This window comes from Lepisma saccharinum, chromosome 10 (assembly GCF_977018435.1).
Source record: "Lepisma saccharinum chromosome 10, izLepSacc3.1, whole genome shotgun sequence".
Classification (NCBI taxonomy): Eukaryota; Metazoa; Arthropoda; class Insecta; order Zygentoma; family Lepismatidae; genus Lepisma; species Lepisma saccharinum.
This window is the reverse complement of record NC_139238.1, coordinates 6,006,559-6,023,500: the sequence shown is the minus strand read 5'-3', so window position 1 is coordinate 6,023,500 and position 16,942 is coordinate 6,006,559. Positions and strand designations below refer to the sequence as shown.

At 39.4% G+C, this 16,942-nt stretch overlaps 1 protein-coding gene across 1 annotated transcript in view; it reads right to left on the bottom strand.

Moving 5' to 3' along the window:
* The window catches only part of LOC145993739 (glutaredoxin domain-containing cysteine-rich protein CG31559-like), a 180,133-nt gene extending 177,447 nt beyond the window's left edge, over positions 1–2,686 (bottom strand). Inside the window, exon 1 of the mRNA XM_083129488.1 lies at positions 1,262–2,686. Coding sequence (XP_082985614.1) covers positions 1,262–2,452 — 1,191 coding nt within the window. The 5' untranslated portion in view covers positions 2,453–2,686. The remainder of the gene's footprint in view (positions 1–1,261) is intronic.
* Between the last annotated feature and the right edge of the window lie 14,256 nt (positions 2,687–16,942).

The following is a 16,942-nucleotide window of genomic DNA, read 5'->3' as shown; positions in this document are numbered from 1 at the left end:
AGCCTACGACAGCCTGGCAAATATTAGGGTACTTATTTCTCGACACAAAATTGTTTTAAGCCAAATAGGCATAAAAGATAACATAGGCACTTAAAAACGGGCTATAAATCTAAAAAAGTAAGTATGTGTATCTTATTAATTTTTCTTAGTGACTTTCACATTTATTGACTCAAATGCTTCGTTCGTATTCTATTTTTCTTATTCTCGCATCCCGGCCTGGGCATGGATGTTCTTTGTCAGTTTCCCTTCATCATTTTCGTATCATCACTCATCCTCATCGTCACGATTTGTCAAATGTAGCAGAAAAGCAATCTAATTTTCGCTTTGCTTTTTGTATTACCTTTGGCTGATTGCGGCAATGATGATGAGTGGATGTTGGACGAATTTCCTGAAGGGACAAGCACCAAAAAGTGAGATTTTTTATAGTCTCTAAAGAAAGACTATGTTGGGAATGAAAGGGGGAAATTATAATAAAAAGGCATTTTAGGTAACATTATGCAAAATAGCACTATAAAATGCATTATCTGGCTTGATATGAAAGATATGAAACGAATTTAAACTAAATACTGTTTTGCTAAAAATAGAAAGTATGGGAAAACCCGCTCCCAAGTGAAAGAGGAGGGAGGGAAGGAGACAGAAATGGAGGATTTTTTAAAAAACTCTATTTTGGACTAGACATTGAATTTGAATAGTGACCTCTGTGCTTCCACCAGGTATCAAATCAATGTCCTTTTGATTACAAGGCAATGGCATTACCACCAAGCCATCGGGGAGACCTTTCAAGAAAATACTATACAGTAATAGTGGATACAAGTGTAAGAGAACAGTACTGTTTGGCACACATAGGAGATATACTACATAGAAAACAGGAGTACAAAAATCAGGCGAATGGGAGATGTGGCACGAATGGGAGAGTAAATAAGAGTTTACAGGATTCTTGTTGGGAAACCTGGTGGTAAGAGACCTGTAGGAAGGCCAGGACGAAGATGGAGGGATAACGTTGAGATGGACCTAAAGGAAATCGGTAAGGATGAAAAAGATTGGATTAATCTTGTCCAGAATAGCGACAGATGGAAGGCTTGTGTTGCTGCAGTAAGTTAGAAGCCAGGGCTGGCTCGGGTTTGAGTCCTGGTCGAGCCTACATTTTCCGAAATTTCTACGAAGTGTAAGCATGTGGGAAGGTTAGCGTCCTGTCATTGTGAGGGTAACAAGTATTTACTTATTCAACATACTAAAATAGTAGGAATATCTCTCAACTTACCTTTATAGCCTGGTTCAGCAGGAAGGTCTGTATCCCAGCTCTCACCCTGTTCTTGACACCGCGCACGGTCCCTTTGGAACTCCTGATAGTGCTGGACGCGTCCTTGTCGAAAATATCCTTAAATCCCGCGAAAGTCTCGTCACCTTCCAGACCGTCGCCGTCAGGATCCACCGAGTTCTCGTTCATGTGGAACTCGTAAAATCTGTCCGTTTCGTAGGACGTGCTGCGTTCGGCTTTCCGCTTTGTTTCCACCGATTTCTGCTGGTCTTCTTCTTGTTTCAGCTCTGAGGCCTTTTTCTCTTCATACGTGCGCTCTTCAACAATCGGTAGCGGCGACTTTGAGGTTATGGGCACCGTGGAGACGTTGTTTGGTTTGGGTTTCTGTATTGGTACGTCGTAGGTTTCTGGTTGGTTATTGGTGGCAAGGGTCTTGGTCCTCTCTCTGATGTCTTGCAGTAAATTCTGTGGCAGAGCTGCTTTGTCATCCTTGAGAAGCTTGGGTTCGTCTCCGTCTTCTTGTACCTCACTGAGGTCACTGCTGTTGAGGGAGTCGCAGCTAATATTGCTCTCATTGTCGCTGTCCTCAGAGTTGGTATTCTCAATGCTCGTCAGGCTTCCACGTCTTCCGTTGACGGTCACTGTTATCCCGTTCGCAGCACCCACTGTAGTGCTTTTTCTCTTCGGCAAAGGCGGAGGGGTGCTACCGTCAAGATCGCTGCAAGTCCCGCTGTCCAAAGTGTCACTGGGCGAGGACTGTCCGCTGGAGCTCTTGCCGTTCTGACACGCCAACGGACCGTAGAAGAAATACGGGTTGTCCTTCATGTCGGCCTGCTGCATATGAACGCCTTCTGGACCATTACTGACGCATATGCGGATGCAACCGTCCAGATGGCCCTTGGAATCTTCACTGAAGATCTTCGGATGCTGCTTCTGGACCACGTCGTCGCTTTCCGCTGGCTTAACATGGATGTTAACGACGTAATCGTTGTTTCGGCCGTTGGGGATCTTCACCACCGGACGGCTGACTTCCTGGAAACCGATAATCTTCGGAGGTTCCACAGCGGGTGGTTTCCCCAAGCCGTTTCTCTTCTTCAGCGTCTTGGGGGGAAGTGGAGGGGGCGCATTTGTAACATCCTCCATCTCTTTGGGGCTGGAGAATGTAATCTCGCGCGTCACGACTGAGTCCAGCATTGTCCACACGAACACAACACCTGTTCCGCGACAGAAAAACAAAACGATCAAACCGAAACGGTACAGCACCAACACACAAACTGGCAAAACTTCCCAGCACAGCACACAAATACACCGGTTATGGTTCCCAAGGCAGTAGGCGGAGGCAAGAACCAGTCTCGGTTGACGGCAACCACACACACGCGCGACGTGCAGCGTTCAAAGGCTGCTCTCCATCTGCCGAGCGCCAACAGGTAGGCCGCTCCTGAAAGGCAAAAGAAAGTCACGTGATTAGAAAGTCTGAAGGGAGAGGACGCAGGTACCACAACGCGGCGGCCGAGAAAATGACCTTGACATTGAAGGGAGCTCCTCGACTCGTCTCCAGCTGGTTCCGAGACCAGGCGGCTAACGGTCATCCATGCTTCAGTATGTACTGACGAAGCTTCAACACCATGTCCTTTGACAACTCAGATTTAGCTCCAAATCTGTTTGAGTTTTTTTTTTTTTGTTTCAAGTCAACTTTATGCACAGAATAGCTAATCGGGGCTGGACCTACAGTTTGACCAGAGTCTGAACCATAGGCGTAACTTGGCGGGGGCAAGAGGGGTCACTCGCCATCCCCCACTCCCCAAATTTTCAGGCAAAGTGTATTTTTATTAACCTCCTCGAACCTGAGGAGCAAAGTAATTAAGAATATTTTTTTTTTTATTTCACAAATGTAACGATTATTTACAAAATATTCCTGGACGATATGTTTATGGGATGGACAACTTTTCGATCTGCAACCCCCCCCCCCAGATAAGCCCCATGTTTCTTTAACCCTCCTCACGTTAGGCCCCAAGTTTACGTCTATGATCTGAACCACTGTGAGCCTCCATCGGGTATCAAACCCGAAACCCCTTGATTTACAATGCGACGACGTTACCACTACGCCATCAGGGAGGTCCTGACAATAATGTTCCAGTTAACGTGAGTTAAATTCAACTTTGTGCACAGTTAGGCTAATCGAGGCTGGACCTACAGTTTCACTGGGGTCTCGTCTGAAACACTTTGAGCTTCAACCAGGCATCGACCCCTGTACCCCTTGATTACAAGGAGACGACGCTAGCACAGTACACGGCAAAGATAATGGTAGGCAAATTGTCCATTACTATTTCCATTGCTTTCTTATTCTACATCCTGTGTTGTTTTAAGGAATCAAACTATGTCGGTTCGAAGCAGGCATTGTTCTCTGCTTATTGACGTCATTATTTCAATTCACTACATCATATTGTGTAATACAGACCTAATGAAAATGGTGGTGGACAATTCGTCTACTGTTTCTTTTGCCGTTGGGTGTACTACCCCATCGGGGAGTCGCTGAGAAGAACATTATTTCAGTTACAATTAGTTAAGTCCCCTTTATGCACAGATAGGCTAATCGGGACTGGACCTATAGCAGGATCCAAAGCATTGTGTGCTGGGATGACCAACTCTCCCATATTTCCGGGAACTTCCGTATTATGATTATTATTTTAATGCCCCCGGCTCCCGTCTTGGCATTCTATTTCACCAGTATATTTATTTCATTAACGATGAAGATCGTAGAATACATTCTGGAAGTTCGCGGAGCCCTACAAAACAATGAATTGTGAATATAGTTACAAGAGTTTTTGAAATTCACACAAAAATCTTCTGCAGTATCAGTAGGAAATTAGTTCCAAAATTACTTGAATACAAAGGTCTTTCACTACAACCCTATTTTAGAAGACATTGCAATAACATCTTCAAGAGATTTTGAATTTTATACTTGCGAGTTTTAAGACAATTTTTATTACATTAATATCATGGAAACTCACTGAATCTCGTATTTTTTTAAAGAACATATTCATTTTACTGTTATTTCCATGCTGTGTGTGTACATTTTCATAAAACCGATGATAGGATTGAAGCACTGCCGACATCTAGCGTGCACATTTGCTGACTTGCTAACTTGCTTTAAGCGTGGTCAGATGTCACTTTGTGTCAGCATTGGATATTTGTGCAAGATATACATTATCAAAGCAGCAAATGTATGTACTCTTAAAATTCAAATTGGAATATGCCTATTATAGCACGATTTTGAAGTGCATACGTAAGGAAGAGATCACATGTCAATATGGCTGACAAATGCGTTGAAATGTCAGTGACAGTTATGTCTTGCGGAAGGTTGAAAGTAATCACTACGTCAGCTCAATCGACTATAATACTATCTTTGCCGTTAACTTGTGGCTGAGTTAGCCTGTTCCAGTGACTACTGAAATAAGCACACTCAGACGATGAAGATTGATTTAAACATTTTGATTGCGTCAGCACGTGTAGCAGCCATTTCTTACTCTTCAGTGTATGTGGGGAAGATCCCCTTATCTAAAACCCTTACCTCAAAATTAAAAAAAGGCTCCTTGAGAAAAGTTTAAAATGACAAACCGTAAGGAAGGATAAAACCTGCACTTATTCAGTGACGAATTCAAGGGGTGCTCCGGGAAGAGGCAAAATCCCCGCTGGAAATTAAAAATTCACCCGAAAATTTCAATAACCTGGCAGAGCATTTTGACAATAGCTAAGAAATTTGGCAATCGTGTTCACTTTGGCTTTCTTTCATTCAATTTAACTTAATTTATTTTTTAACGGTTTTAACGGCTTTAACGGCTAAAAGTAACGGTTTTTAAGGGATGACTGCCAAACGTAACGGTTTTTAAAGGCAAAAAATTAACGGCTTTTAACAGCTGACTGCCAAAAGTAACGGTTATATTGTTTTCGTAGTAATAAGCACTGGTTGACTCCTTTTTATAATTAAAAGTCATAGTAATAAACGAATTTAAATTATCGTCCGTTTTGATAACTATTAAATTGGGAAATTGAAAATTGGCTTATGATACGCTTTAAGTTTGTGCGAAGGTGTCACTAAGGGGGACGAGGAACCCACAGAAATTTTCATTGATGACGTCATCCACAGATATGCTGTAGAAAGCCTAGACGCCTTAGTTTGCTGTAAATGTAAATTATTGCATGGTATAATGATATGAAATGTAGTCAAGAAATAAAAGTAAGAATGGCAATGGCAAAGGAAGCCTTCAATAGAAAGAAGAATGTTTTCTGTGGATCTATGAACAAAGAAATGAGAAAAAGGCTAATGAAATGCTTTGTATGGAGTGTAGCTCTACACGGTGCCGAAACGGACACCGAGATAAAGCGACTGGAAGCTCTGGAAATGTGGTTATGGAGATGAATGGAACTGGTGAAATGGACAGAAAAAGTGAGAAATGAAATGGAACAGTGATGGAGAGAGTTGGGGAAAAAAGATAAATGCTGGAGAGATAATCATGAAGAGAAGAAGAAATTAGTTGGGTCACTGGTTGAGAAGAAACTGTATCCTAAGGGATGCTATTGAAGGAATGGTCGAGGGAAAGAAGATCCGGGAAGAAGAATGTGCAAAATGATTGACGACGTCAAAATAAATACGATGCTACAAATCGAAAGGTTCAAGATTGAGGGGCATGGAGGTTGCAAGGGAAGACCTGCCCATGAGCAGAAAGCAATGAATGAATTAATATTACTTTATTGATTCTAATAATCTTTCTTAAAATTATAGTTAATTACATCTAAGTACACTTAATTTAATTTAATAATAATAATAATAATAATAATAATAATAATATCGTATTTATTGAGAGGGCCTGTTTTTCCTTCTCGCGGGCCGTTCTTACAACAAACCCTTAAAAAACATATTACAATTGACACTTTACACTTCTTGGAAATCATTGTTGCAGTAGAAAAAATAAAAATATAACATTCATACTTATAATGTAAACAATTAATGTACTAAAGGTACAGAGTTAAATCTAAAACAACAATTAGAATACAATTATTACAGCTAAAATTAAAACCAATACCTCATTCCCATTCATTACAGAAAAGACAAATCCAGACACTATTGTTTGGACAGTAGATGTGTGTTGCAGGGTGGAGCTCCCCTGAGGTCAGTGGTGGGGGGAGGTCATTCCATTCTTTATTGCGGTGACTATGAAAGAATTTCCATAGAATGTCGTTCTGTGTACAGGAATCGTTAATTGTGTTTTTTGACGAAGGTTAATTTGTTTTCCTTACGGAGCAATTTGATCATATAAATATCTTGGTTCCTTATTGTTCAGGATCCTGTACAATAACGAAAATGCCAAAAATGTTCTCCTATTCTTAACGACAAATTAAGTTCCTGTAAGTACGGGGAAGAATTATGTTCTCTTCTTTTGACATTCAGTATAAATCTTATGCAACTGTTTTGAAGTTTTAAAGTTTCCCCCCGAGGAAAGTGGATGGATTCAACACAGCACTTATTTCTTTGGTGCTTCCCTTCGTGGTTTTTCCTGTTACTCTCTATCCTGTTGTTCCTTCGTTGATATTCTTCCTTGTGAATCGGCCTCCCCGTTGTAATCAAGGGTTCCGAGTTCCATGCCCCGTGCAGGCACATAGTGGTTCGGATCGCACCTTTTAAAAATATGGCGCTGTAAAGGGTGAACCTTTAGGATGTCAACCAAATGTCAATCTATTCCACGCAGTACACCCTAGTCTCTAGACTAACGAGGCTCTGGCGTCTTGACTTACAGCCAGTGTAATCTTCTGTGAGATGTGTGTCGTGTGCTGTGCATATGTATTTGCGATTGTCCTTTCATCAATTTCATTTATCGACATTACTCCTCATATCCGCGATTAGTTAAAAGTGGCAGGAAAGTAAAGTAACATCAAGAAAATCAATCAATCAATTTTTAAACTTGATACAATTCAGGAATAGAACTTCTTGGCCTATTCTTTTTACTAATTTTAACCGTTTTAAGTCTAGTAAGGTAACTACCATCACAAAATAGGTTGAGGATAGGAACCTATGGATAGGAAGATAGTGTGAACAATTTTTTTTAGCATTTACTACCAAACACAATATTTTTTTTAACCGCCGCACGCTCTTCTGTCAATTGGGGGAGGCAGAAGGGCTAAAAATTGGATCAAAGGACTGAGAGGGGGGTCAATGTACTCCTGTACCCCTTTCCCTCCCGTTCCTGAGCCACTGACATTCACTGTGCGAATTAAGCTTTTGGTTGGGGGGAGGAGTCTTAACTCAGTGGCGTATTCGTGATTTCATTTTGGGAGGTAGTTTGTTTTTTGGGTATACAAATGTGTATTATACCAGTCAGTAAAGTAAAAAAATAGTCTTGCGGTTCTGAGAACCTTAGAACATTGGTTCTAATCTAGGTCATTAAATTTTAATAACATTTGTGTGTAATTTAGAAACATTTACTATATTTGCATCTAAAAAAACACAAGCTCATACACTAGAAGAGTTATGAAACTAATAAGACCGGAAACTTGACCAAATTTCTATTGTCAGGATGTCCATTTAACGCACCTACAAATTCCTTGTGAACATTTCAATGCATGTAAAATATTAGCACTATGCCATGAGAACTTAGGTGGAAAATAGCATGCTGTTGTCTCGGCTGGGTGAGCTTGGTCAGTTGAAGAATGGTGTCTTTCTTCAATAAACAAGGCTGCATACGCGACCATCCCTTCAATAGCATCCCTTAGGATACAGTTTCCTCCAGTAGCCCAACCAGCTTCTTTTTCTCTTCATGGTTATCTCCAGCATTGATCTCTTTTCCCCAACTCTCTCTAGCACTGTTTCATTTCTCACTTTTTCTGTCCATTTCACCCGTTCCATTCATCTCCATAACCACATTTCCATAGCTTTCAATCGCTTTTTCTCACTTCTTCTCAGTGTCCATATTTCGGCACCATACAGAGCAACACCCCATACAATGCATTTCATTAGTCTTTGCCTCAGTTCTATGTTCAGAGATCCACAGAAAATATATTTCTATATATTGAAGGCTTCCTTCGCCTTTGACATTCTTACTTTTATTTCTTGACTGCATTTCATATCATTATACCATGAAATAATTTACATTTACAGCAAACTAAGTAAGGCGTTTAGGTTTTCTACAGCATATATGGGCGGGTTAAAGTTAGAGTGGTGTAAGTCACTTTTTGTTTTAGAAAATGGAGTCTGACTCACAGCACTTTGCTGATTAACACAGCAGCTGTTTCCTTTATCACTAGACCTTAAACTGTCGTCTGTTGCCAGTTCAATGAATCCCTGACTTTCTTCACGTTTTCTGTTAACAGATTGACTTATCTCGATCTGGTTTCTGTGTCTAAGTGTATTTTTTTTAAAAAGTAACTTACACCACTGTAACTTTAACCTGTCCATATGTGGATGACATCATCATTGAAAATTTCTGTGGGTTCCTTGTCCTCCTCGGTTTGGCCTTCACACAGATTCAAGCGTATCCTGATCCATCCTATTTCTTAATGTAGCAGTTATCAAAACAGGCGATAATTTAAATTCGTTCATTATTTTGACTTGGGAAAGGGAATAGGCTACTTTCATTTCCATTTTCTTTTAGGGTGATCAGGGATTAAAACAATTTTCTTTTGCAGGGAATATTTTTTTGTCGGGAAAGGGGCGGCGGTCCCCGACGTCCCCCCGTTAATTCGCACACTGTTGACATCATGGACAATTAAAAGTTTGCAACGGAACAATGAATTTACTGAAAGATAAATAAAACAATATTCAAGTTTCCTTGGGATCATAAATCATAACGACACTTTATATTCTTCTTGAGGACAACAATGCACAATAAACCAGCGTCATAAATACGCTGAATAAATTAAATTGTCTTCTTGTCAAATTTGCATTATTTTCAGAAACGAGGAAATGGTTTCGCTATTGCATAAGTCACAAGCTTCTCAGAACACAAGATCCTTACTCTTCCATAAGGAGTAAATGCACTCAGGAATTTGTGTTTCCTTTCTTTACATCGAGGTAGTCTGTACCAGAAGCATATGAGTCATTGTTGTCATTGTTTGATACAAAGAAGAGTGTCGTTGTCATTGTTTTGTTTTAAAAGGAATGTCATTGTTGTAAAGATTATTATTGTTCTTTAAATAACAAAATAATAATTATTTGAAAGGATTGTGCGTTTCCTATGCATTTTCTGGTTGCATGGAATAACTTCCAGAACAATGATAAACAAAATATTTCCTTTCTAACGCGATAAAGTTAGTTCTCGAATCCGGATAAATGTACCAGTTAAACATACCTGTATTGACATATTTGTGAGGTAGCAACAACTTACGTGAATCTGCAAGTTGGAATGCACAGAGGTGGATCCGTCAAATTATTGTGAAATTGTCTGTGAAATTTCTTGCACTAAGCGATACTATCAAGTTTTCAATCATACATTTGCAGTTATTTTCAGTTCATAATGATATTCCCACTAATGAACACATGGCAGGGTACGGTCATATACTGTGGCGTTGCACAATGATATTCTCTCACTTTTAAGATTGAGCAAAAGATCTAAACGAAGTGTCACATGAAATGACATTTGTATCACATTAGACTGTTCACGGGTTGCTTTTGCTCTGCAAAACTTTTTTCTTCTTGTCAAGAGTGTCCTGGTCTTGACTGGTGCATGACGGGTACAGAAACTGCTGTCTGTTTACACTCCGGTGCGCGTTGAAAGTCTGAATCAACTGCACTGACGTGCTAGGGAAGTTTACAGTGTAGCTTGTGGTTGTTTGGCGTCATTTTCCTGCGTCTTTGAGGTAGTCGCAGAAGTGGACGAAAATATTTTCAAGTCTGCTTTACTTCGATGTTCATGGTCACTGGCGTACGCAGATGCATCTAATAGCAGAATTACATATTTGAATATGCAGGTTAAGTTTGGTTCATGAGTAGGTTAGGCAGGACAGGGTTGTTGCTGTCAGCATAAGCTGGTACAACTGTCACTAACCTCTTTTGAGAGTTAGGCCGCGGTTAAAGATACGATCAAAGATGGCACACTCGAATTTATGTCATCGTATAATAAAAAGAGGGAGTACGTCATCATCTTTTTGATATGTGAAGATTAAACAAAATCCATACCACAATTCTAGTTATGTTTTATGACATATAGAGTTGATTATATTTTTAGAAATGGATTTTTGAAAACATATTGGAGAAATGGCGCAGAACGAAAGATGAATTTTGTAATGATGCTGGTAATAATAATATGTAACATTAAGTTTTGTGATCTCGGATTAATCATTACAAGGAAAGAAAAAAATGGCTATGGCAACGCTGCTTAAAACTCGGCTAGATTAGATAGTTGAATCAGCCGTGCTGTTTCTTAATGGAATAATCAGTTACGCTTGATATTGAAATTTCAAGGAGAGAGGCCCCCAGCTGCCCCTCCTGTCCTGACGCCCTGTCATGAGAAAATTAATCTCGACGGTAAATTATCAACTCACTTCACACTTGCTAATTTATTTCTCTTTTTGCAAGCACTCATAACCTACACATGTGTCCCGTTTTAAAAGAATTCAGGTCCCCAAGCTATCTCGCATGAGAGAGTCTCACATTTATTATAAGATGACGTAAAAAAATTCCAGCCAGTTGCGTCAAGTCCTTGTCGTGTGGACAGATTTTCCTCGCGAGCAACCACTCTGTCACGTTTTGCTGCGTGCAAGGGAAACTGAATATTTTATATGTTGTAATTAAAGCGATATTTGCTAATTAGTACAAGGACGGGCTGTCACCTCATTTTTTTAATAATTCATGAATGTCCTTGTTGTGTCTTTGTGTTCGTCTCTCCTTTCTTAAGATCGTGAAATGTTAAAAGAAAATTCTAAAAGAATATATTTGTATTGTTATTACTTGTTTGTATATAATATTTTGACCTATAAAATGATTGAGTAATGTTCAGAAACAGGACACGTTTGGCTAAGATTTTTTGGGAACAATAAACAAGAAATTACTAAATTGGGTACTTTGACCAAATTTTAGGCAACTCTAAACACATGTGTACGGTTACTAAAATAATTTTGTATTTTTTGCTAATTTTTTGTTAACTCTAAATAAATGTGCACGGTTACAGAAAGAATTTGGTGAGTTTGACCAAATGAATTGGCAACTCTAAACAAATATGCACGCTTACTGAAATAATTTGGTGATTGTGACCAAATGATTTGATAACTCTAAACAAATGCGCACGGTTACTGAAAGAATTTGGTGATTTTTTTGAAAACTCTAAACAAATATGCACGATTACTAAACACCTCTATTTTACCATTGGATTCGTCCAGTCAGCGCATGCGTACTGGCGTCCATGGTCGCAAGCAAGGCAGACGGACTATATTTACACGTGTTACTAAAACAATAATATTGGTCTCGATCTAGCACCAACGGAGAATGCGGAGTCAGTCGGCGTCTTTGTAGCCGTGATATTAGAACACAACCGGAAGGTTCCATGTACTTTGTGTCGACCACAAGCGAGATAGGATAGATAAGGTAGCGCCTTTACAAATGAAGATTCCTTTTGTCTTCTAGAGAAACATGAGTTGAAATAAAGCTGTGTCCAATGATAAGTGACAAGTGGCTCCTTGCACTTCAAGTTAATTGGAGATGGGATCAAGTTGGTACTGCGTACGTTTTGTTATGCTGTAGTGAGGGTGCCGTGCCTCCCTGATAGCGTAGTCGGAACGTTGACGCCTTGTAATCAAAGGGTTCCTGATTCGAGAGCCTGTAGTTCCGATCCCACTTTAAACTGTAAGTTCACAAAGTGGACTTAAAACATCAAATCAATTAAAGGTGCCGAAAATGTATTTTGAACGCCGTCGTGGATAGGAAAATAAAATTAAATATTTATATCGCCTAATTTTCTTCAAGAATATTCTTGAAGTCCAAATGGGAGGAATGGGGTCAAACCCTATTATACCCGTTTCGCTGCAGCTACGCTTGCAGTTTATCAAAGTTTGTTTAAAGTTCGCAGTATGCTCAGATAGACTAATTGGGACTGGGCCTACAGTTTCTAGCAGGGTTGTTAAAGGTGCAGGAATTTTAAATAAATTCAATTCCGGTCCAGGAAAGAAAATCAGCAAGCGTAAATGGGTTCTGGACCGTAAAGAACCTTTTTAGCTGTAAAGTATTTCAATTCGGTCCAGGAACCTTTTTTCCTGCTGAATTTAAATACGATCCAGGAACTTTTTTTTTCCTTGACACAATGCGCAACTTGTACCGAATTTAAATTGTGGGAGGAAGAAGGTTCCGATCCTGCAGCGGAAACTAATTGACTCCATTAGAATTTATGGATTCCTGAACCCTCTGTTTTCAAGTGGGATTCGAATCACCGTTCAGTGTGTGTCCACTGGTAATCATCCAGGGTGTCTCGACCGGTTTCTCCCGACACAGGTGGTTGACAGTTGATAGTGACAACATCAGGCGGTTTCTGCTTGGAAGGTCAACGTTCTGTGAGCGCGGGAACAGTGACATCTTATTCCAAACGCGGTTTAGATTAGGGATGGCCAGATCCGGATCCTTAGGATCGGGATTCTAAAATTTTTCGGCTCCTGATCCGTTTTGCCATCCCACATGAGCGCTTCTTTGGAAAGTAAGAATGTGTTTATAACATATTGTTACCTGCTAATATATATATATATATAGTGTGTGTGTGCGCGTGCGCGATGTGTAATTAATACACTTACAAGGGAGGTCTAAGTCTCCCCCTCCGATTTCCATGAAACTTGGCAGGTGTATAGAGGGGCCCAAAGAAATACGTGTTTTTTTGTTTCGGCTAAAAAACTGTTTCAGGGGGCAACCCCTCTCCCTCAAATGTCAAAATGAGGACAAATTGAAGTGGGAATTGACCCCTGTGTCCCCCTCCGATTTCCATGAAACTTGGCAGTATATAGAGGGGCGAAATGGAAGAAATACGTGTTTTTGCGTTTCAGGTAAAAAAAAACGGTTTTAGGGGGCAAAACCCCCCTCAAATGTGAAGATGAAGACAAATTGACGCGGGGATCTGACCCCTGTGTCCCACTCCGTTTCTTACCCAACTTCGGGCCCGAGTGTTGAAAGCCACTAGCCTGGCATTAAAAGAAATGGAATGGGAAAAGGAGGGGTTGTTACGGCAAGGTTAGTCACGTGACCATTCACCTGTAGCGCCCCCCAGGCGATTCTCGACGTTGAGAGGCAAGTGAGCTGCCATGTGAAGAGAGAGAGCTGCTCCTTGATACTATTTACACTAACATTAATGTTATGTGTTAATATACCCAATGAATACGATAGGAGCGAACTTATTTAGTGATTTGGATTTGTAAATAAACATTCTATAAATCACCAGGTTTTCAAATGAAGTTATATGGGCCTTCCCTATAACGTATTGTTACTGTCGTCGCCTTGTAATCAAGGGTCCAGTGTTCAATACCCCGATTAACATCCACACACTATCCAGGGAATTTGTGGAGCAAGGTCACGGATAACCTTAGAGAATATAAGAAAGCTTGTGAACGGAGCGAAACAGTACGTGCTGCTGCAAACAGCTGGTAACTGTAGTCGGTTTCCTCCTCCACGCAGTCCCGTTTCGTCGCACGTATTCATTGGTCGAGCCATTTCGTGTTACTACTTTCGCAAAGGCTTGCTTGCTTTCATTCGTTCGCTTCATAGATTCCCGGGCAGAGTAGTACACTTACCGACAAAATATGCATGTGGCGAGTCCACTACCTATATCACGTGGTAAACACACGCACGCATAGGAACCTTATGTTGCTGAGATTGATATGTAGCAAGAGAAAAACGATTTTGCGTCGCAATCAAAGCTCCAGCAATTTTTCTCTTTTTATGCAAGTCTAGGAATCTATGTAAATGTTATTTTTTTTAAATATCTCACAACTGCAGAACTACCTTAGTCAGTGTTAAGTGAACTTTTATGTCTGTAGTTCTTGATGATGTCAAAAAGTTATTAACTCTCCTTCAGTTATTATTTCCAGTGAAAAAGTTATTCACCTTCCGGAAATTACTGACTACGCATTATTGACTATGTTTCTGTGGCAAGCATGTCCAATTTTTCTTGTTCGTAAAAGATCGAAACAACTTTCGGAAAACATTCCTTGCGCTCAACTAAAAGTATGTTTTTTTTTAAAAAAATGACATCCAAACAAAATAAAATAAAAAGTCAATAATTAAATTATTTTTTATATTGTAGACATATGTTCACGGCACTGGCGTGGGGGGGGGGGGGTGATGGGGGTTATAAGCATCCCATTTGACCCAGTATTCCTAAAAAGAAGAACGTCAACGATAGGAAAATATGACAAAATGCCCCTCTCTTTTTTCGAAAATCCTGGGCACGCCGCTGGTTCACGGATATTATAAACAATATGAAACCCGCAGAAATGTTGGAGACCTAACACAATAATTTTGGAATGATTTACTAGAAAAGATCACTTAGTAATTATTATCCTCAATAGATGTAGTATGTGTAGCCTAATTAACAAAAATCCTTTAAAGTTTTTGTAAACCTATGTTTTGTTAAACTTGAGGAATTTACGTTGTTTACAAAATAATTTAGAACATATTACACGGGCTCCTTCCACACGAATTTACGTAAGTTGACGCTATTTATTGGGATTGAACTATAGTTCAAAGAAGATAAATAAAATTATGATGATAAGAATTTAAAAATTGAAGCGGCGTAAATTGTGATGTGTATCCTAGTAGGTGTATCAGGACACCAGATGCATCATCCTATGCTCAAAATTGCGTAAGCGTTCGTAGATAAACACGCTAATTCAAACTTCAGTCGTTCAATTTTTGGAATTATGGGGAAAAGTTCCAATTGATTGTTGACGTTATTGGTTAGGTTTATTTTACTTCGCTTTTCTGACACTTTTGACTAGAGCCCGGAAGTTCAGGCATTTATTTTCGTTAAAATAGGCAGGCAAAAAGGCATTTATAATTTGGAAAATAGGCACTAAAAATGAAAAAAGACAAAATAAACCGAAAAAAGGCACATTTGGAAGTCGCTTACTTTTACCTATAATTTCTGGCAAAATGTTAAAATCTAAATTGGGAAGAGCATTTCAATTTTCTCCGTCTTGATTGCACATAACTACAAGGTGCTTTTTAAGTTCTAAACATTCATTGATAGTCGTCTGTCAGAAAGAATGTTTTTCATAATAGAAAATGATCTTTCTACTTCGACAGAAGTTATTGGAGCATACATATAACAAGCTAATGTAGCTGGACTCATTTTGGTAACAGCATTTTCACCTTTTAGAATATCACAAATTGTTTTCAATTGTTTCAAGTCCTCATTTGCACTCACTACACCCGTTTGCACTTTTCCGCAATAGCTGACCCCTTTTCTCCTGGCACTTCCATCATCTGCTGCATAGATTCCTCGTAGATTTTCATGGATGCTATAATTGTAATTGTCTCTGGCAATGCACCATAATGTGCAAAAATAAACTTGAATAGCACAGGAGTTTTTTCACTTCACGAATTGAAGCCGCTTAATTTTCTGGAAGAGCATCTATCACCTCACTGATTTTTTCAAGGTTGTTAGCATAATATATAGCTGCTGATATCCAGGCTCCCCATCTGGTCAAGACTGGTTGCGGAAGTAAACTAAGCTCAGATGCAACTTCCTTAAATTTTCGGGTTCGAGAGGGAAATTTCAGAAATATCTTCTTTGTGTTCGAAATCAACCTGTCCACTTCAGCAGTCAATCATGCACAAGGAAATGTTAACCGAAAGGCAATATCCTAACTGAACATGAAATACATTTTTCTCACACTTTTCTCCTTCAGCACTGTTGAAACATGCATGAGTTCAATAATAAGGCGAAAATTATTCACATAATAAACGGAAGAAAAATAAATGCCAACAACGTTTTTGGGAGAAAAATAATTTATATAGGATACATTTTTTTTAAAAAAATGGTCAAATTTCGTTGAAAAAGGCAAAAAAAAGGCATTATAATTAAAAATAGGCAGTGGGGTCCCAAATAGGCAAAATAGGCAAAATGAAAAGGCTTCTAAAACATTCGAAACAACATAAAAAACGTATAGCCTATCCGGAAAAATTTTATCAATATATGCAGTAGATAAAAAGAGGCATTTTGCCAAACTTCCGTGCTCTACTTTTGACTAACCGCGGATAGTTTCAATTGAGAATCTGAGAATTAAATGTATCTACTACAACTGACATTGTTTTTGAAGAACACAGATATTTTTTTTAAAGTGAAGTAAGACGTTTTTAAACCACAGCTCATTAGTCGAATTTTCTATTTCCTGTCTGCTCTGGGCGGAAACTTCTGTTAGGTCATTACGAATGATGATTTAATAAAAAACGAATGACAAACTTTCACCGTGTGCTGTTAACAATAAAGCGGAAATTGATAAAAGCTCTTCCATATTTTTTTCCAATACTTTCCCTCTTCGCTTTTACTTTTGAACTTTTATTCTTCAGATTCGGAGGAGAATCTGGTATTTTATGTTGTGTTACGTCGCATTTCTTCCAGTTTTGACTAATCGCGACGATGAGGATGAGTGATAATGAGATGAAATTAGTGAAGATATACTTTGCTGCAAGGGCTGGATCTTCCGTCGGGCCTTGTATGT